The sequence below is a fragment of the Atractosteus spatula genome, chromosome 13, assembly GCF_055471065.1.
Source record: "Atractosteus spatula isolate fAtrSpa1 chromosome 13, fAtrSpa1.hap1, whole genome shotgun sequence".
Lineage (NCBI taxonomy): Eukaryota > Metazoa > Chordata > Actinopteri > Semionotiformes > Lepisosteidae > Atractosteus > Atractosteus spatula.
The window spans coordinates 27422228-27443676 of record NC_142718.1 but is presented as its reverse complement, the minus strand read 5'-3'; the positions used below and the strand labels follow the sequence as shown (position 1 = coordinate 27443676).

General features: G+C 35.2%; 2 protein-coding genes across 3 annotated transcripts; both read left to right on the top strand.

Moving 5' to 3' along the window:
• Positions 1 to 2262, top strand: LOC148822002 (transcription factor Sp5-like). The gene is made up of 2 exons (XM_088930356.1): positions 1 to 174; positions 637 to 2262. Exons 1-2 carry the CDS (start codon positions 124 to 126, stop codon positions 1714 to 1716), a joined length of 1131 nt encoding a protein of 376 aa, XP_088786482.1. The 5' UTR covers positions 1 to 123; the 3' UTR covers positions 1717 to 2262.
• A 2872-nt stretch (positions 2263 to 5134) lies between these two features.
• On the top strand, positions 5135 to 21378 carry erich2 (glutamate-rich 2). 2 transcript variants are annotated; one of them, XM_088931093.1, is made up of 15 exons: positions 5135 to 5379; positions 5483 to 5522; positions 8489 to 8522; positions 9908 to 9944; positions 10396 to 10432; positions 10591 to 10630; positions 10888 to 10924; positions 12862 to 12960; positions 13631 to 13725; positions 14034 to 14141; positions 14326 to 14430; positions 15579 to 15748; positions 16709 to 16766; positions 17427 to 17498; positions 20600 to 21378. In XM_088931093.1, the coding sequence occupies exons 1-15, from the start codon at positions 5357 to 5359 to the stop codon at positions 20764 to 20766; spliced, it is 1122 nt and encodes a 373-aa protein (XP_088787219.1). In that variant the 5' UTR covers positions 5135 to 5356; the 3' UTR covers positions 20767 to 21378. The 2 variants fall into 2 exon arrangements, with proteins under 2 accessions (XP_088787219.1, XP_088787218.1); XM_088931092.1 differs by having other exon boundaries at positions 15576 to 15748.
• The last annotated feature ends 71 nt before the right edge of the window (positions 21379 to 21449 follow it).

The following is a 21449-nucleotide window of genomic DNA, read 5'->3' as shown; positions in this document are numbered from 1 at the left end:
AGATAGTCCAAGGATATCTCTAGGAGAAGGAGCGGAGAAAAGAGCGACTTTTCTGCATGAGGATACTTCTTTCCCTACATATTTCTCCGACATAGTTATTGTGTTTTTAAAATAAAGTTAGCCATGGCTGCTGTGGCTGTTCTGCGGAACGACACTCTGCAAGCTTTTCTCCAGGTTAGTACCTTCTGTTTCTTTTCAGCATTTCATTCTGTAGGGCCATTCATCTCTGCAAATCAAACTATATTGCATTACGAAGTTTACGCAGTCAGCTCTGTAAGTTTTCGGTTTCCGAGTCTATCGTAATGGGCTTTGAGCTACTGAACACTACTTTTATTTTTTTAAATTAACGTTATTTAAAAGCCTTCTTGTACCGATTACTTTTGATTTTATGATGTATTGACGAAAATTAGGTTACCGAACTTGGACACCCTCCTTGGCAGAGCCTATGTTTTGTTTTGGTTTTGGAGGACGTGAACTTTTATTTCTTATAAATAAAGCACTTCGGCTTCGCTTGAATGGAGTATTTGATGTTTTCCTTACGTTAGATGCATTACAGTCTGCTTCCATTTGTTTCAGATGTTTAGATATATATCACTGTATATCTGTATAAACAACCTATTTTGAATTATTCCGCAGGATCGTACTCCTAACTCGTCACCCGAGACAGCCAAGCATTCTCCACTGGCCCTGCTAGCAGCCACTTGTAACAGGATTGGACATCACCACGGTTCAAGTCCAGCAGATTTCCTCCAAGTCCCCTATGACCCGTCTCTTGGCTCTCCAACACGACTTTTCCATCCATGGACTAACGAAGGACCAGGGAACCCACCGGGCGCTCTCCCCACCAATTCTGCTTTGGGACTGTCCCCAAAATCCCAACTCGCCGCTCACCTTCAATCCTCCTTCAGCTCTCACCACGAGCTGCCTCTTACCCCGCCAGCGGACCCGTCCTACCCCTATGATTTTTCACCAGTGAAGATGCTGCCTTCGTCCATGCAGTCCCTGCAATCAAGTTGCCCACCCACCTACGTCCCCGCTGTGACCTACGCAGCCACAGCGCCCATTGCACCTGCGATGCCAGGCTTTGTTCCGGGACACTCCGGCCTTATTCATCAGCAACCGAAACAATTGTCCCCAAATCCCGGGGAAGACATCCCTTGGTGGAGCCTTCAGCAGGGAAACCCCGTCAGCCACCCTTCGCCCCTGGCATCCCACCGTTTCCCTCTGCAGCGAAGCCTGGTGCTGGGACATTCGGACTTCGCGCAATACCAGACTCAAATCGCTGCCCTCCTTCACACAAAGTCCCCTCTAGCCACTGCCCGCAGGTGCCGGCGATGCAGGTGCCCAAACTGCCAATCTTCGAATTCCGGTGACGAGCCTGGAAAGAAAAAACAGCACATTTGTCACATTCCGGGGTGTGGGAAAGTTTATGGCAAAACCTCGCATCTCAAGGCTCACCTCAGGTGGCATTCGGGGGAAAGGCCGTTTGTGTGTAACTGGCTGTTTTGCGGCAAGAGCTTCACCAGGTCGGACGAACTCCAGAGGCACCTGAGGACGCACACTGGAGAGAAACGCTTTGTGTGTCCCGAGTGTGGGAAGCGGTTCATGAGGAGCGACCATCTGGCCAAACACGTCAAAACACACCAGAACAAGAAGAACAAAATGGGCGAAAAGAGTATGGAACACGTTAAGAAAGAAGACATAAGAAATATCTAATAACACAGTCAGGCAAACCCCGTCTTCTTATCAATCACGCCCATTTCTACAAAACAAAATGGACCAACAGTGCAATATAATTTCCAAATAAAACCTTTATAGTACAAAGGCGTGCGGTATCGGATACGTACTTTTTTCTTTCGGTAAAGCTTTCCAGTCGATTCCTGATAAGTGAACATATTTTTTTATCTCATCGAGGTAGTATTTTTATGTAAATATTGCTTTTAAAGTTTTGCATTCACTTTTCAAACAACCACTTATTGGGGCTTTCCAAAAAAAAAAGTTTTACCGCTTATTTTCGTGTTCCCTGTATATATTACGTTAAGTAAAACAAGTTTTTGAACTTGTGTTTATGACCATTGTCTTCGGTGGAAGATTGAAACTTTTCTGTAAATATTATTTAATAGCTTTTGTTGAATGAAAGTGTTCTAATTGTTTTTCGCTCCGTCCGGGGTGCGCTAGCATGCTCTTGAAAAGAAATGCTTATGTTACAATGACCCAAAAACTGTGTGAAAATAAAGAATTTATCTATTCCCCTACTGGAAACCACCCCGCTGAGTGTAATGATTTCCAAGTGGAGTTACAGATGCACTAGTACTAATGACAACAGGTTTTTAGTTTGTTGGAAGAGATGGAAATGAGGGACGGGGGGTTTACTTTTACTATACAGAAAAAAATACTGAATTGTCTTTTACCGAATATCAGTTTGAATTACTGTAAAAACACGAAATGCTGTAATTATGAAGGACATGCCCGCACTGATTCTCCAAACGCCCTGAGTCTCAGAATTTGAATGCTTATAGCCTGGTTTTTTTACGTTTAAAGGAGGCAAAAACTGTCTTGGGGAAATACGACTAAGAGTCACCTGTTCTTTTTGACTTCATGGTCATTGTTAAATTTGCCGAGTGGGCGTGAACACAAGATTCTGTCATTTTAAGTCACCAACTACACACTGGCAATCCTGTGAAGTGCGGTAGGGTAGTTTCTGTGTTTGATTTTTCTTTGTAGTTCCAATATCAGTAATCCCGGGCACCTGTCTGCTGCACGAGTTCAGAAGTGCAGTATAAGTGCGGGTCTTAAAGAAACCATATTTCTCTTGCCAAGAGCCCAAGAATCCCACTTAATGAACAGAAACCGATGTTTATTTCTAACTTTTTATTCAATGACTAATTGGAAAATAAGCACTGTGATTATAGAAATTAACCTAACAAATATAGTGTCAACATGCATATCTATTGTATTAATATTTTAAGATTGTATTTCTTTTTGCACTAAAACCTCTCATCCAAACCGCCACCATAGTTTGTAAAGTTTGCAAATTCTTCTGGACGTAGTTTCCATCCCTATTGTTGTAACAGAACTGAGAGAGTGCATTAACCTCACGTAGACTAGTTATTGTTTGTATTCGTGTATTTGAAACTTTTGAAGTAAATGGGCCTTTTCTACAAAGGTTTAAAATGAATTATATTGAATAAACTTAAATAATTCAATTTTGATATGGTCATTTCTTTCAATAGTAGTAGTGCTATTACTAGTGTTTTAGAACAGTATTCCTGTTTGGAATACTTTTGTTGTAACCGTCAACTGCATTTCACCTGCAGTGTGCCATAGAAAATGCAACATAATATCTAATTACAAATACATCCAAATACGCAACAGTATATGTATTGTATACGTATACAATATGTATATGTATACGTACATTTCACGATTCTAGTTTCGCGATCAGTGTTTACTCCATTTAGTTGTAAAAGGAGAGTATAAACGTTTGGATGAGACAGATATTAGCATGTTTGAGTAACCGCCACCACAGGACCAGTGGGTTTTTGAGCATTATAAGAATAAAAGTTTTTGTTCCCGTCTCTTCCTTCTCCTGTGACTCTCCTCCTTCACCACCTATATACCGACTATGCAAATTCTACTAAATATTTGGTTAAGCTGGTGAAGTGGCTTGCGCTTCTTTTATTTTTCATTTAACCGATCAATCTTCACCTGTCTGTCCTGGTCCCGACTGCTAAACACTTTCTACTTTGAGGAAAGAAAAAAAAACGCGTTATCTCCTTAAATATGTGGTGGCATTCCATTAATGTAGCATACAGGTCTTTTCAACTTCTTTTTGAAATATTGCAACTATGAAACTGTCCAGTTGGATGATCATTAAAGGAAGCGGTTTGCAAACTTTTCTGCGATAAATAGAAAAGTCTTTTTTATGTCAACAAGTACATAAAAAGTACATTAAAACAATAGGGTATTGCCTCGGTGCAGATAATCGATGCAGGCATTTCTCCCTGCTGTAATACACATAGTACCGGTGAATGGTAATTGTGTGTGGAAGGTGTTTTCATTCAGCGTGTTATTTTTATGCATTGAAAACTAGTGACATAACGCATACCAAGCGTCTGCTATCTCTCTCAACAGCGCCCCCTATTGAAAAAAAACAATAGCTTTTCAAAACTGAAGAGTAGCATGCTCTTCAGATTTGAATTCTAATTCTTCGGGTGTAGTTTTCCGACCATTCATTCGTTCTCAGAAAGCCGCTTATGCTTGGTTATGGTCGCGGACACTTGGGGGTTCTTCACACCGGACTTGACGCCAGTCGTTGGTAGTACTATCACGTTGCCTTGGAATTACACGCTTTAGAGACGGTGGATTTTCTGTTTACATGCTACCAAAGGCATAATCAGGAATCAAGAACTACACGCTAATCTTGTTAGAAAAGTCTTAAAATGGTCAGTTTTAGTCTAAATGGATGCGTTCTTTTTTATAACTCAGTGTTTACGTGTAAGTACTAAAACGTCCATTCAGAGACCTTGGGACAGGATGAAACTTCGCCTTAACCCAATATTGTAGCCAAATTCAGAGCTGAATTCATTTGCCAGTCATCAGAGGCCCGGAAAGGTTGCTTTCCAAACAGTTGCCTATGGCATCTTTAAAACACAAAAATATACCACTGCACTATTCAACATATATTATAGTACATTGTTTATTTAAAAACATGTAAGAAAGCTAATAGTGACACAAGCTAAAATAGAGGGTATGTATTAATAATCCGTTTAGTATGCTCAGGTTTACCATTTACCAGTTAGTAAAACCAGGGGACTCCTTAATAAACAGTGGTATCTTATATAAATCATCATCGGACTATACCACAATCTTGAATACTACATCGGTTTCCTTTTGTTGTTAATGCAAAATTAGATAATTTGATGTTTATTTCATTACAGGGAATTCTTCCACTACATCGTGTTACAAACGGAAGAAAGAAATTCTAACAATAGTCAATGGTTCGTTTTTACCAATATACGTCTTCCTTTCTCTTTTAAGTGTGAGGTTTTAATAAACTCAAAAAAGAATAAAGTAAAAGGGGGGCGATTTAATGCGGATTTTTGTTCTCCCCGGTTTCTTTTTACAAGCGCGCTGAGTGAGGCAGCGCTGTTACCATGGAGACGGAAGTTTGGCCGTTTCAGGTTTCACTTGTTTCGCAAAGGATCAAATCCGCAGCAAAGATTCAGGATTTGGGTTTCAGCTGTTTGATTTCCTTCTGTCCATCGATGATATTACGCGTTACTTTACAAACTTCTAAATCCCATTAATTTTTCAGTTGTGGTTTGCGCAGGCGTGCTTTCGTCAACAGTTGATCATGCATCACAGGGAAATTAACAGGTGTATTCAATGTCCCTACATAGTGCTTTCTCAGCCTAGTTGAAACATTTCAGAACTGTATCAATGTATAGTTTTAAAACGTTTTATTTCTTGTTGTGTTTAGGTTACAATGCATTGGGAAGTCGCCAAGAAATCCCCTCAAGGTAAGTTCCTTCTCTATGGCACCGAAACGGTTTTCTAATCGTTTTTTGGGGAGTTGAAAGTCGCTAATTTTATGTGATTTTTTAATTTTTTTTTAAATATTTCTTTAACCCTTTTAATTATAATGCATGCCCTTAAAACGCTGAGGCAGAAAGTCAGATTTCTTCTAGTTATTACTAATACACTAACTGCATTGTATTTGATGATATTCGGTGAAAACCCGATAACGGTTCAGTTGAACAGTTCTTATTAAGTCGATGGAATAGTACATTATGATGGTGCTTTAAAAATAGAAGAATTACTTACAGTGTAATCAGCAGGATGGTCATTTCAGTCATTGTAGCTAAATACTGCGTTAGAATACAATGTAGTTTCACCAGGAATGTATTTTTTGAAAGTGTATTACAAGTGCATTAAGATTATTTTAAATACAATTTTAAATTGCACATCTACTCTTAAATATTCTGTTTCTAGAAAGTTCCTTTGCGCATAAATAGTTCCAAATAATCAGCATGTTATATTCATCGATTTTCCAGAGCATGACGTCCTTAAATATCTGATAAGTATTTTCCTTTAAATTGATTGCTTTAAATAAAAACAGTGGCATACATCACTAAACAAATATTAATAAATATGAAGTTATCAAATGATAGGTGACCATTTTGCCCATTATGCCTATTAGCTGCTAGTGGTTAATTGATCTTCTGTTGATTCTAAAGAAGTCTATTGAGACTTTGACTTTGAATACTTGAATCTTGTACATCATCAGTCTTCTTTGTGGAAGACCGCAAAAGCTCAATTCTTTTAGCCTGGCGGTGGATAACATTCCTGTGTATTTCCAGGAATGTGTCTGGTCACTCTTTTCCCTGTTTGACAGATTCCAGAGAACTGTATCTTATTTTTTAATTTTCAAAATTGAATGCAGTCGTAAAAGACTTCCCAGTGCACTGTCCAATTTTAATCCATTGATTAAAATTCTGAGCTTTTAACTATATATTCAGACTTTGTTTTTTTATTGCATTCCCACATTGTCCAAAACAGCGATTCTTAACCCATGTCTCTTTTAGTTTTTGTTCCAGCTTGTAACCTGAGGCTAACTCACCCCATTAATTGAATGTCTTGCTTAATTAATCTATTCCTTTTCTGCGCTCAGAATTTAGTTTAAAAAATAATCAGCTATTGTAGTGTTATTTAGCATTGGATCAAACTCTTCTATTCTTTTAGTCAGTTTGCTTAATATGTAATTTCTGCATGTTTCTGCCTAACAGCCCTCAGTAAGATGTCATTTTTAATACAAGGCTGGAATGACTGTGTGTCAAACCCTCCCACCAAACAAAGCCAGACCGCGTTCTGTAGAGGTTCAGTTACTTACATTCTACAGAACTCAATGAGGGCAGCTGTGAACACCAGAAATTACTTCATGATAACCTAATACAAGATCTTACAAAATCACAAATTTAGAATATTATTAAATTATAGGTACAATTATACAAAATTATCAGTCAATTAGATTAAGAGCTCATTTGGACTAAAAAAACAGAAGGTACAGGAGTCTTTCAGGGCAAGGTGAGAGTCACTGATTTAAAAGATGTAAATGGCATGTCAACATAAACAGTAATGTTTTTCAAGTTCAGTGTTTCCCATAACTAACTATACTATACCTAAGAGTTTTTACTTGCTTGTTCAACCCTGCTTTAGATTACAATAATTGGGCTTTTAATGTAGTCACCATATAATTTGAAAGGTGTTTGCACAGATTTGATTTGGTTTTTGTTAAACAATCTTGAGTAGGTTATTAGCTATACCAGATTCTAAATCATAAATATAAATTAGGAAGTGCTGTGGGTCTAATGGAGATCCCTGTGGTACTCCACTGATTATATTGCCCTTATTTGAGCATTTACTTCTTATCCACTAACCAATTCTCAGTCCAAATGCTGCATTATCTGCCTCATTGTATGACAAACCTTTTACAGAAGCCTTCTACTATTGGAAATACACTTTTATCATGTGCTCTGTTTGTGAGGTCAGCGTGGCACAGTGGACAAGCATAGTGCATAGTGGATAACCCACCATAACTGGTGGGTGGTGTGGGATTGAGGTATGGAATTACCCATATTCTGTTTGTATCCAATACTGCTGTTGCTTGTTCAAATACGATTTATTAAGTAAGACCTACATTTTCTAAGTACATGTTGACTACCCCTGGAATTTTACCGTCTTAGACTGACTGCTGAAAATAGTTTGGTTAACAGCCTATGAATAACCTCTCTCATTTCCCTAAGTTCTGTGGTTAGTATATCATCAGGCCCAGGAGATTTGTTTATCTTAAGCTCTTTTAATACCTTTAATACTTCTGCCTCTAGAAGGCTAATATTTAATACAGAACCTCCTTTCCTTCGTATGTCGCATGCTGACAGTTTCTTCTAGGTAAACACCAGAGTGTAAATATGTATGAATTCCAACCATATTGGATGTGTTGACAAACATAAGACAGTGGCATCCCATATTTTGAAAAGAATTGCTGTAATTATATTGCATGTACACCTTGAAAGACAGTGACACATTTCAGTTGCTTTTCACTTTGATGCTTGTCAAGTTTTATAAGATATGTAATCCTGTATGGTGTTTTCCATTGAAGCTGATTAAAGTTGTGCAGTTTGGTTTTATTAAATGTTTTCTTAGGCTGTGATTTATAGTTCTCCTTGCATGACAGAAAAACAGTGCAAGCACATCTATTTTTATGTTATGTTGGTCATGTAAGATGCAGTAGTCAGAATCTGTTGTATTTCCATTAATGTACCAATACTGTTGTCTCTTTTGTTAAATCAAGTAGATCTAAAATTGCATTATAGTGAAGTTTTGCTTATATTTACCAGGGATTAATTTCTGTTTAAGATTCTCTTTTTGACTCATGAAAATAACCTTTGCCTAAATGTATTTTTATTTATATATTTACATTTTGTAGGTTTCAGGTCAGCTTGAGATTCTTGGTCCAGAAGGTTTGTTGGCCTTTTTCCCTATGTCTTCTTGAATTTCTTAATATACTCTATGCAATGAAATAGTACTGATGGCACTCTAATATGGTAATTCCTCATACAGGACAGCTTACCACTTGAGTATAGAAATCTGCTATGGAGTCCTCTCTCATTTGAAATCTCTTCTCTGACTTAAAATAATTTTACTATTGGAACCTGAATCTGACCTCAGAGAACTGAGTGCCCCCCTTAAGACTGTACTGCCCCCGGTTATCTGTTTATTCCTGCAGGTGGGTTGAAGTGAGTTTCTGTACAGTAGACAGTGAAATATATTGCAGGTAATGACGACCAAGACTGATGGTGCAGTGAGGTGAAACCTATACTCCTCCTTTCTCTTCCTTTGAGAACAACGGACTAATATTTCTTTTTTTCACCCTGGCATGATGACAATTAGGCAGATGTGTATGTGATAATACACTACTGTAATCCCAAGCAGCAAATGGAAATCCCACTTTCCATCAAGTGTGTTCAGTTGTCTCTTGTTTCAGAATTGCTGCACTATTTGTCATATTTTATCTTTCTGAACAATAGTAAATTTACACCACTTGTGCTTTTTTCGATTTCAAGATTTAAATTTACTATGCTACAACAGAATAACAGGGCGAAAATGTATAGTATTCTAAAACATGTCTCTATGCATGTTTATGCCTCCATGTGTTTAATGAAGTTTTTGCTGTGGGCATTGGGCCTTGTGAAAAGGTATCAAAACCTCTGTGGCAACTGTAACATAAAGTAATTATCATTTCTGGTTTCTGTCGGGCACTTTCCTGTTCATTGTACTGTTGTGCTGACCAAGCTGAGCAATATAGTCTCTTTCAAATCTTTATTTTTAAGCTTCTCTCAACTCGCTTCTTTAAAAAGATTCTGCAGTTCCTTTAAAAAAAGCCTCTGTGTGTTGGAATTTAGTCCTCTCTAAATGTATGGAAGATAATTTGTATTTCAGGTGATTTAGTTCATGGGGATTTGTGATCAGAGTGTCCCTAAGACTTTGTAAGGAGCATTTTAAACCTCTAACATTTACTGTTTCTGAAATTGAAAAAGAGCAGGAGCTCCACTTTTCAGTGGGTGAATACAAGGAGAGGGAGAATGGTTGGAATTTTCCAGGCTGGAGTTTTTAGGCTGAGAAGCCTTGAGTTTAAGACTAGAGAACTGTTGAAAAGGTCATAATTTAACCCTTGCTTTAGTATCAGAGGTTAAGAGGATGTCTGCCTGCCCAGTTTGTATTTCTAAAAATAATACAAATCAATTAACACCCTATTTGTCATGGCAAAAATCAATCTAATGTTTAATTTTAGTTTATTAGATTAAATTTGTACAAAACCTTACAGTTTGTCCTGGTTTAATCTTAGGTGGAATCATCGTGGAACAATTTGGAAACAAGTCACGGTAAGAAAGATTTTTTAAAGTATATACTCTAAAACATTTGGAGGTGAATAAAAATCTAACTATAGTGGTTCAGAAGGAAAAAAACAACTTTACAGTTGTGTAATGTGTAGAAAAATATCTTTAACTGTAAATAAAAATTTTGATTAAATTGTGTTTTACATGCAGTTTCTATATTATGCTTGTACTCTTATCAGAAGTTACCATTATTCACAGATCTTTTATTCCTAAATATTTAAACTGCATATAAAGACATTGTCATGATAGTGTTAATTAAACAACTAAGCCTCAGACATTGTCATGATGGTGTTAATTAAACAACTAAGCCTTTTACAGTCAGTAAGGATAGAAACCTGGTTATGTGAAGACACTGTTAGAATTAGTCTTTTCTGTCAAGCCTTTTGACATTGAAAATGTTTTGGAAATGTCATCTGTTTCCTTTTATTCCTATTAGAATGAACCTCACTGACCAAGTCACATGTCTGCCTAAGGTAAGAATACTCTGAATGTGGACGGAGAATACTATACTCTCAGTCTTTTTCTGTCATTGCTCCTGAGAAATGTCTATGAATAGTTTTTTTTTCATTAAGATATGCTTTATGATTAAATTAGCAGTTGAAGAAAATTTATGTCCATGATTCCTTTGTAGGAGCATGCAAATGGAAAGCTACAAGTGCTTAAAGATGGAGGTAAATATCTTTAAATCTGTACTTTTCAATACTATTAAGGCTGTCGCTAATTAAAAAAAAAAATTAAAAATCCTTCAAATAATTCTCAAGGTCTTTGTGTGGTTCAAACTATGAAATAAATGTTCTCTTTGGGATGCATCCTGCAGTGAAGAAACTTGTGGTACCTATATATTCCTTAACTAACATTTAAATTACAAAATCCAAAGAAAGAGAAGTATGTAGGCTACCCACGTAAGCTGTTCTTTTCTAATTTACAGAAGTGGTTCCAGTTGTGCCTATTGAAACGATATCACGGTACGAGAATTTTTTACTACATTCGGCTTTTTTTAAGACTAAAAATATAAGTGTAATAAGCTAACCTTTCACTTGCTTATAATGTCATTCAGAAGGAGTAAGTTATCTGTTTCAATTTATGGGACCATAGGAGTCTTAAGAATGAAATGTACATGAATATACTGTAGATGAGCAATGATCCATGTCATTCTCGACAAACTGAAGTATTCGAGAGGTACACTTATTTTATAAGATAGCTTCATTGACTTCTTTTTTGGAGTCTTTAAGTTCCTGTCACCAACACCAATGTTTTTCTTTTCTTTATTTGTTTTAGCTTTATGCAGTTTTCCCGTATTTATATTAATCAATTATTAAAAACTCCTATTTTAAAAAACAGTTTTAAAATAGTTTAGTTTTAATTTACAAAGATATATCAGATCAAATATTTCAAAGTGCGTGAAAAATGGTTTAATGGTTTTGAAGACAGCTATTCATTATAAAAAATGGTTTCTTTTAGGTGAGGTTCCAAGGCAGAAGAGAGGTTAGGATTCCTATAGCAAGCCATTCTAAAGTATTATAATCTGTTACAATTCAATAGTAAAAGACCTAGAAATGTCTTTTGTAATTATGTAAATGCTGCAGGGATGATTTTTGAAAAGAGGTAGTTGTTTAGTGCGTCAGTTTCAAGTGGCCTGTTATTTCCTCAAAAGCAGATGACAGCTGTGTGTGCTCCCAATATTCAAAATGGTAATTCCATTATCTTTCTTGCCCAAACCAACAGTATAAAAAACTGGTATGATGATTCTACATAATCTTCTCCATTACCTATGGGATCACTAGCCCAGAAAAGTCCAGAAGACAAAATGAGGAAATCTATGTTGGAAAATCATTGTACAGTACCAACTGAGATAAATTCTGTTAAGTTAATTTAACAGTATTCATATCCATCATGAATATCCACACTGCTCCTGGTCTCTTTAGAGAAGAACTATACTGGGAATTCAGTGGTGTTTGTCACTAGACTTACTGTCTAAGTAAAGAGGTTAATTGTGAAATTCTTTAATGGAGAATCCAAGCCTTTTTTTTATCAAGAGATAAAAAGAACGTTACTCCTAGGAATGCCTGTGTTTGAACATTTGTCCTGTATATGGAGTAAAAAGTAATTAAAGAAAAAGAGTAAGAAATGCCAATGAAAATGGAGCTATTTTTTAAGAAAGCATTCAGTATTTGAACTTTTAAATTCAGGCCACAGTTTTATTATCCTATTGTGATGAAAGATTATCTTTTTCAAAAACTGAAACTTTCAGTGATATGTGGAAAGCAACCATGGAAACTACTAAATACTAGACATAGGCTTTGTCAGCGACTGATTGGCTTTAAACCTTTCCAGAAACCCTTGGTTATTAAATACTTTACATCTCTGGAATTATGGAAGCTGTTGAAAGTTTAAGCATGGCTATAAATAACAAGTGCGTTACGAATACGGAAATGTTTTACAGAGCAGTATTTCAGTCCTTTTTTAAAACAGTATGAGCTTCAAGGACAGGGATATGGATCAGCACTATACAAATACCTGATTGCAAATGAACATTTTTTACATTGATAATACTTAGTCACTTTTTAAAAAAATTAGCCAAGAAAACCATTTAAACATATCTCATGTCTAGAAAGAGCAACAAAGAAGGAGAATGTTAAACATATAAAGAGAGATTTGCTTCAGGCTCTTTTAAATACAAACCACTTTGCATTTTATTTTGTATAAAACCAAGTCCCTGTCTTAAAACTCACAGTTCAAATGAAGGTTTTTAGAATACTAAGATGATCATTAAAAAAACTTTACAAAAAATAAATATTTGTAAAGTTCAGGTTTAGTTAATGTAATGTAAGGAACAGAAGAAACTGTATTGGAGAGAGTCCCTTACAGTTCTGTTTTGTTGATTCTGCAAACTTTCTTTTAGGCCTGGTAGTTTTGGAATTAGACAAAGTTCAGCCGGAAGGAGAAGTATCACTCCAACCAAACAAATCATCCTGAGCACACCAAAAATCTGTCCAAAGAGGTAGGGACAATTCTGCACCAAGCATATGAAAGAGAAGTGTGTTTGCACTTTGTTTGTTTCCCATATCACAGCAAGATGAAAAGTTACAATATGTTTCTAAATGGTGACATTATGTATTAATATTTTAGTTAATACTTAATTGTATTTACCTTTACTAATATTCTGTATATACCACACTGATCAATGACTGAAACAAAAGTAATGCATTTGATTTATACTTCCAAAACCTTTTGAATTTTAAGTTGGGAAACTAAAGTAATTTAAATTGGTCTGTGTATTAACTGGTCACAAATTAGCATTTAACAAATTAACTTTATATTTTTATTCTTTTACTGTGTACTTTTTAAAACATTAGATTTATACTACAGTGAAAGTTAAACATGCTCCTTTGACAGAGGTATTCTGTTTTGTAGTAGACCTCGTATGTAATCGTATTCGCTCTTGGAAGAGTATTTTGATGTATGCATGGAGAATCTGATCATTATTAAGTGATTCACGAAACTGGTGATGTGGAGAGGGAGTGTATTGAGAGTGAGGTACAGTGGACACTTTGGATTTGGTGTGTAATGCCCATTATACGATATGTAACTGCATAAAGCATGTACCAGCATTAGGCTTAAAATTCATCAGTAGCCTACTATAAATGATCTTTTATTGAATATCATTCCAGGAATGGGGAATACACAGGTCTTTCAGCTGCTGACAGTCAGCCTTTAATGGTGGATGTTAATATCAAACCAAAACGCTGCCCTCCTGATATTACAGGTGCTAGTTTTTTACATTTTCATCAAGATATATGAGAGTATTGCGAGTGTGACCTTTCTTTTGTCTTTTCGTTATTTAACTCTTTTCAGCCATTTGCAGTGCTACCACACATTTCATCTGATCTGTTAAAGTACAAATGGTACCATTTTGTTTCCATGTTTAAGGCAGACAATAGAAACAAAAATTTTCATCCGTTTTCTTAGTATTTTGTCTGTAATATAGGACAGAAATGTACACATGAAGTGACCAACTTTGCTATTTTATGAGCTTTATATCTTTTTTGTAATTTCTTCTAACTTCTTCTTAAGTAGTTTTTGATTCTGAAAAACAAAGAACGGCCAGTGAGAAAATATCATTTCATCCTCTGGAGATGTGTTCAGGAACCAAAAACCAGCACTTTGAACTGGAGGCTCACGGTAGTTTTTTCTGACCTATTGTTTGTTATTTTACAGTCTGAATAATATTGATATAATTTACTGATCCATTTTTGTTTTATTAAATAGAGTCCTGAAGTAAACATTTACACATGAAGTGACTAACTTTGCTATTTTATGAGCTTTGTTTCTTTATTGTAATTTCTTCTAACTTCTTCTTAAGTAGTTCTTGATTCTGAAAAACAAAGAAACGCCAGTGAGAAAATATCATTTCATTCTCTGGAGATGTGTTCAGGAACCAAAAACCAGCACTTTGAACTGGAGGCTCACGGTAGTTTTTTCTGTCCTATTGTTTATTATTTTATAGTCTGAATAATATTGATATAATTTACTGTTCCGTTTTTGTTTGATTCAATAGAGTACAAAAGTAAAAATGTAATGCAATAATGAGAAAAAACTTTGGAAATATTAAAAAAAAAATGCCTACTTATTCCTGAGCAAACATGTAAGGGTATTTTACTTTCAATTCAATTCAATGCTGAGCATTTCACATCTGGAAAATTGTAGTATAGTATTAGTATATCATTCTTATACTGTACCACCAAGAGAATCTTATTTTTTCTGATATCTTTAATTATCCCTGTTGACCCAGCAGTTTTTAATCTGATGAATTTGGAAGAGAACACAAGGCAGAGACTCAATGATGTTATTTTAACTTAGAATGCCACAAAGTTCAGTCACAGAAAATATATTATGCACATCTTTGTAAGCTCCATTGGTTTCGTAGCAAAACAATCTCTCAAGGATTTAAAGGAAAATAATCATACGGTGCTTTGAAAAAAGTATTCCAGTGATATCCCATATTGTTGAATTACACATGACGTACATCAAAACATTTCTGAACTCGTACATGTGTCTGTGCAGGTTGTGTATGAATAAAAAAGTAAGATAACTTAGTAATTTTCTAAAACTCTAATTGACATGATTAGTTGGGTATACATAAAAGGCCTGGATATTATACAGACATCATATTACAGTATATTTGTAAATGTAATTGTTCTTTGAACCCTGGGATTTTTTATTTTAAGGCATGTCATGTAAAGTTTATTTTTTAAACTTTTTTCTTGATCAAATTCTTGTAAGCTTTGGCTGTCTATTTTGTTTTAAAAAAGTCACTGTATGATTTCCTAATCATCTTTCTCTTAGTGGGAAGAGCCTTAGCTGTTGCCTTAACATTGTTGAGCTACTCATATATATCACATCATATAACTTGTAATAAATTCTTTAGATGAGCATTACTGACCTCATTAGTTTTAAACAATTATAAGGTATTTGAATGTGGAACTCTAAACTAAACGCAGTTCACACTGTAAATATTTAATGCATTTTTACATTTTGTTGTGTTGATGAACGCAATTATTTAAAAGAAAAAAGTGAAACTTAGAAGTCCTTTGTTTTCTTTTCTTTTTTAAAAAGAAGCAGAGAATAATGATACAGGTTCTGTGAAGGCCTCCGTTTATGGGTGTGGTGTTCTCCAGAATTCCCACGAATGTCTGGATTCAAAGGCTGAAGAGGGTGGGGAAGACAGTGATTATGATAAAGACAGTGAAGATGAAGGAAATAAGGCACCAATTGAACTGCTTGGAGAGGTAAGAATGTTCTTGGAAACTAAGTTATTTTCTGTATAGTTTGTACAGTAACACTTGGAAGTTTGTCAGTAACAATGGGTTTTATAAAGTGATGTTGAAAGCTTTATTACTGTTATTTAAGATGGAATTAATTTAAGATGGATTTATTATGCTTTTGCATTTTGCCAAGTGTGACCAGAAACTCCAGATATTGCTTAGCATCCTAAAGATTCCAAAGATTTCTCCATTTATGTCTTTTAGTTTTTCAGAACAGAAATCTGTATGCTGTTACTAAAATTCACATAAAAGTGTTTACACTTTGAAATTGAGTGTGCTCAGTGGTAGTTTTTAGTGTTGTAGAAAATTCATGTAATTTACTTCTCACATCTGGGAAAAAAAGTATAATTTTTCATACTTCTGTTTTTTTAATTCTACATGGAGAAAATTATGCTGCATTTGTGTTCTCTGTTAAATGTTGGTATGTCTTTTTTTTATTTTGTTGCGATTATTGCTGTCTGTCAATACATCTTAAATGAACTCTGTTAACAGAAATGTGTATGAAATCTTATAACATATACCCATAATAGACTTCATAAAAAATACTTTTCTAATACTAGACTTGTCACTGATCTTTTGACATCATTGTGGTTTATTATGTATAATATAGATGTATAGATGTTGTTTCATTATAGATTCACATAACATGTAATAATTATCCTGAATAAGATTTTCTCATGGGTGCAGTATGACATTGGAAAAACTGAGATGGAAGTCAGCATTAAAGAATGTACATAACAGGTTTTAATGTGAGAGGACAAAGGTCTGTGTACCCTATATTTGAAAAGGGTGTGAAAATGTTGTTCTGCTTGTATGACACAACTAAGATGGGCTAAGAACAAAATGTGGATAATTTCATCAAGACTCAGTTTTGAAGATGATTATATATAATTTAAATCCTTTGTTCTTTTCTTTCCATTTCAGTTCCTACAGTCAGTGATGGATAGAAATTACACCCTGGCAAGCAAACTCTGTCAGATGAGTAAGATTCTATACATTTTATTAGATGCCTAATTGCTTGTGCATTTGGCAGATGTATTTTAGCTTGCCCTGTTATACCACAGCTCCCATACACTACCACATAAACCATGTTTATCAGAATTAAAATCACACTTTGATGGATTCATTAATGTATTGCGTGGACATTGGTAAAACATGTTCAGGACTGAAGGAAGAGCCTTTTTCAAACCATCTATCTGTTTTTGACAGAGCAGTGATCATCTGAAAAACGCACCAATAAAAAACAGCTTTCCTGCTATTTCAGATCTTCATAGATACTATTCATCAATCACTCTCTAACAACAGTATTTGCATTCCTAGGTAAATAAATTAATCTGGGTAATAATAATAGACAACCTATGTAACTACAGAAAATCAGTCAGTCTAATGTATTGTACTGACTGTCATCTTACACAAACTATCATTTTCACTTATAAGGAGTATAGTAACTACCTTCTGATCTATAGGTTGGGTTTACAGGTTTATGAGTTTAAGTAAGTTTTTCCTAAAAAAACCTTTTTATTGGATTGTTCACTCCTAATATGCTTTGTACATTTTCTAATGCTCTTTTAAAATGCCCTTTTTTCACCGCTATAGGGTTTACAGAAAGATGAATTTCACATTTCTCTTATTATCCTTTCAGTTCTTATTTATGAGCCTGACAACCCAGAGGCCAGACAATTTATTCCCCTTATTGAAGAGAAGTTGCTGATAGGTAAGCCTGCATAACTGTTTATTATCTTTTCCCTCTTAGATCGAATAATCTTTAGTTTTAAAGATTTGCTCTATTGTGTGAATGCTTTTAACTTAATGCAGAAAGTGTTTTTAATTTTTTATTGTTTAATTTTTATAATTCCTCTATCATGAAAAGGGTTTGTTATCCACTGTCTTTTGCTGCATTTTACACCCTGAAATGGAGTCATTTACATTTTTATGAGAAAATTAAAAGATTATGTTTTTGCATATTTTAATTGGCTTTTCAGGAAAAAAAATGTTCATGGTACTTAACCATGCAAAATTTTTAATTGGTTTCTAAATTTGACTAGTTGTAAGAAGATAAAAAAGTAATGTTTGTGGTCAAGTAAGTACTTTATCCTATTCTTATGTGTAAAAAAAGGTGACTCCAAATTGAAAAGTTATGAACAGAATACTTTAGTAATCGTAATCCAGTACAAAATTCTAAAAGAATACAATAAAAAATATAAAACAAAATGGATGTTCTTTAAATTACATAATGTATTCACTCAGGTTTATATTGGATATTATATTATTTTGAAATTCTCTCTCAAATAATACAAATCACAAATTTCTTTTCATCAAGCAAAAGCATTTATATAAGATTTTTATTTCAGATTTCAGTTTACAATGAAAGGACTGAAAAATGAATTTTATAGTCACATTATCAGTTTTATATATGAGGTAAATGAATTATCACAAAAGCAAGGATTAAGATGAGCTTAATCTAAACAGATGATTTGTCTGGGAAATTGATTGGCAAAATGAAATCCTAGTCCACTTCCCTTCTCTCAAATGAGAGTTTTATTTTCTAACCTGTCAGACTTTTCTATTACTAAACTACCATTTTCCATTCTGCATTACTGTTTAGTGTGAAGATTATAATAGTTGACATTAGAATTTTAAAAACCTTTTATCTTATATCACTGGTTTGGAGAGCATTTGTTCAAGCCTCATGGATTTGATTTGATTAGGATTTGATCCATGTCATTGGATGACTGTGATGGGGATTGTCAGATGACAACTCAAGGTTAGCTGAACGCAACTTGGGGTTGTTGAGATTTAAGATGTCCTCATCTTAGTGTGCAATCCTGCAGTCCTGCCAGGTTCCTATGAGTTTGGAGTGAATTGAAAGAGAGACAGTACTCTTAACTCTCCTATCAGGCACTAAGGAGGTTGCAGTGTTTCAAATGACAAATGGCTCCAACAGGTTTGCAAGTTGCGGGAGCATGTCTTTAGGTCCTTGTTCCCTCCATGCTTTACAGGGTTTGTAGGAGTAAAGTGATAGGCAGTTCTGCAGTGGGTGGGTTATAAAATAAACATTGAAAAAAATAATTATGTAAGTCTAGTAATATGGCTGTCATTATACATCTTACAGTGCTGTCGGATAGGAATTTCTCTATCTTGACTGTACAACTTTCAAAAGCATGTTTTTAAAAAGCCCCTTATTTTAATAATATAATTATTCACATTATACCTTTTAGTTGCACATCGGACAGTCCTATTTTGTTAACAATATTGTTTCAAAATGATGTAAATCTGCAGCTATTTCTAAAGTGCACTCCAAAATCGTATGTAATGTACAAATCTGACATTACATGGAATTCTTACTCATAACATTTGCGGAATGTAGCAGTACTGTACATGTGTGAGAACCCGCATTTTGAGGAACTTAGTGAGAAGGACAGTGCTTGTTCTCTGACTTCAAAGGCATGATGTCAGGTTGGGGCACTGACAGTTTTAGCCTTAGATCTGATTCCATATCCAGCCTCTTCATCACTTTGATTTTAATGCTGCATGCATGGAAAATCCACTTTTACAAATAAATGTTGTGGCAAAAGGCTTTGGGTACTTCAACCCTTTATCAGACATTTCTGTTTACTCCAACCAGTGTTTATTTGCTTTTGTGTGAAGGCCCGCTTTAAAGAGATAATGTCTTATTGTCACGTTTAACTTGGTCTGAAATCTGTATTTCCAATATGATCAAAAATTCTGTAAGATTTAGACCTGAATTGCAATTTATCAAGTAGATAGGACCACATATGTCATTTTTCGATCATAGCTGATACTTTGTCTTGAACGTGGACAGATATAGAGGCCCATTTAGGATTGCTGAAAACACATCTATTATGGCAATTTAGCTAACTAAGGAAACTATTTTAAGCCATATGAAGATACATGGTTCCACAGCACTAAGATGTAATGTCTCCACTGTTGGCCTGTCATTCCTAACCCTGATGCATTTTGACCAAACAGTTTCTTTCTTCTCAGCAGGATGTCCTCATTCACCTCTCCACTCATATTCACCAGATATAAAAAAGCTTTGAAAGTTTTGCATTATCTGTGAATTTATAAACAGTATGTGGTGCAGCATAAAAGCAAATCTAGCCTATTCTTGCTATCAGCTGATTGTTAATATTCTATGTGTCTTATTTGACAGCAAGGCTATTTTCATTTGCTTGGCAAGCCTTCTCTCCTAGCCTGGCATTCAGGATTTTCTTTGCTGCTGTTAATAATAATTCTCCTGTTGTGTGTGACATTCCTGTCCTTGGAAATCCTGCCTATAAGAATCTTCCATGGTCCATCCTATGGCTATACACTGCATTATTTCCTTGCTTTCCTTGAAAAGTTGTAAGAAAACTTAATGGTCTTACATATGTAGTGTGTTTTATTTCTCATTTCTGACAAAGTTCTTGGTTTTAAGAATTAATTTGATAGAACGTCAAACAGAATGCACACTGGTCACAGCTCCTATTATACTGAAGTCCAGGTGAGTCCCAGTTCTCAGCACCTATTGCTGTACACTTCTATTTACTTTGCTTGTGTTGTAAAGGTTCATTGTGCCACTGAGGATTTCCAGTTTTGTTCCTTTTTAGACTGCCTGTTTTAATCCTATTTCCACATGGTACGTACAAATGGTTTATGACGTGTTCTTCAGTCTTAAAAATGAGATTTCAATCATACTGATTTCCAGTACAACTTGCTGTTCTGAAAATGTCCATTTAAGAGAAAGCCTGAACTTCATATTATATTCTGAGTCTCAAAATATTGCTAAGCCCTTGTTGTGAAATGTTATATTAGAGCAAGCAGAAGAGCAGAGTGACGAGGAAGAAGGTACTGACGATAGTGATGAAGACAGTACGGATGAGACCAGCGATCTCAGTGAGAGCGAGGACCATTCCTCTGGAGAATCTGACTGCTCATCTTCCTCAGAAGAAGATGAAGGATTCAACAAAGAAAGCTTATAAGCAAATTTGTTTTTACAGAAGGGTAGTAAAACACTTTTTGTTGGCTATCCAAAATGTGTATGCTATTATCTTGATTATGTGTATTCTTACAATACGCACAAAAGCTGTTTAATTGTCTTTTTCCTAATACTTTGATTTTAATGGACTGTTAAGTACATATGTAACTGAAACCATTTCTAATCATGTCATTACATATTTTTTTAATTCTGCATGACAGTTGTGAGCATGAGGAAATATTTTTTATTTTATAAGGAATGATGTCTAAAAAGCTCTCATATAGTTTTAAATATCAGTCAATATTTGTGCCGTGGCTCTGTGGCTAAGGATCTGCGCCTGTGGCTGGAAGGTTGTCGGTTCATATCCCGCGGCCGGCAGAGCAATCCTACTCCGTTGGGCCCCTGAGCAAGGCCCTTAACCCCAACTGCTCCAGGGGTGCTGTATAAATGGCTGACCCTGTGCTCTGACCCCAAGCTTCTCTCCCTGACTGTGTGTCTCATGGAGAGCAATTTGGGGTATACGAAAAGACAAATTCCTAATGCAAGAAATTGTATATGGCCAATAAAGTGATCTTCTCTTATTTGTTATCTTATAAAATAAAAACAGAAATCAACATTCAGTTGTAACTCATGAAATTTATTTAACGTGGACATACAGAAAAAAAAATGAAGTCAGAAAATCCCAAG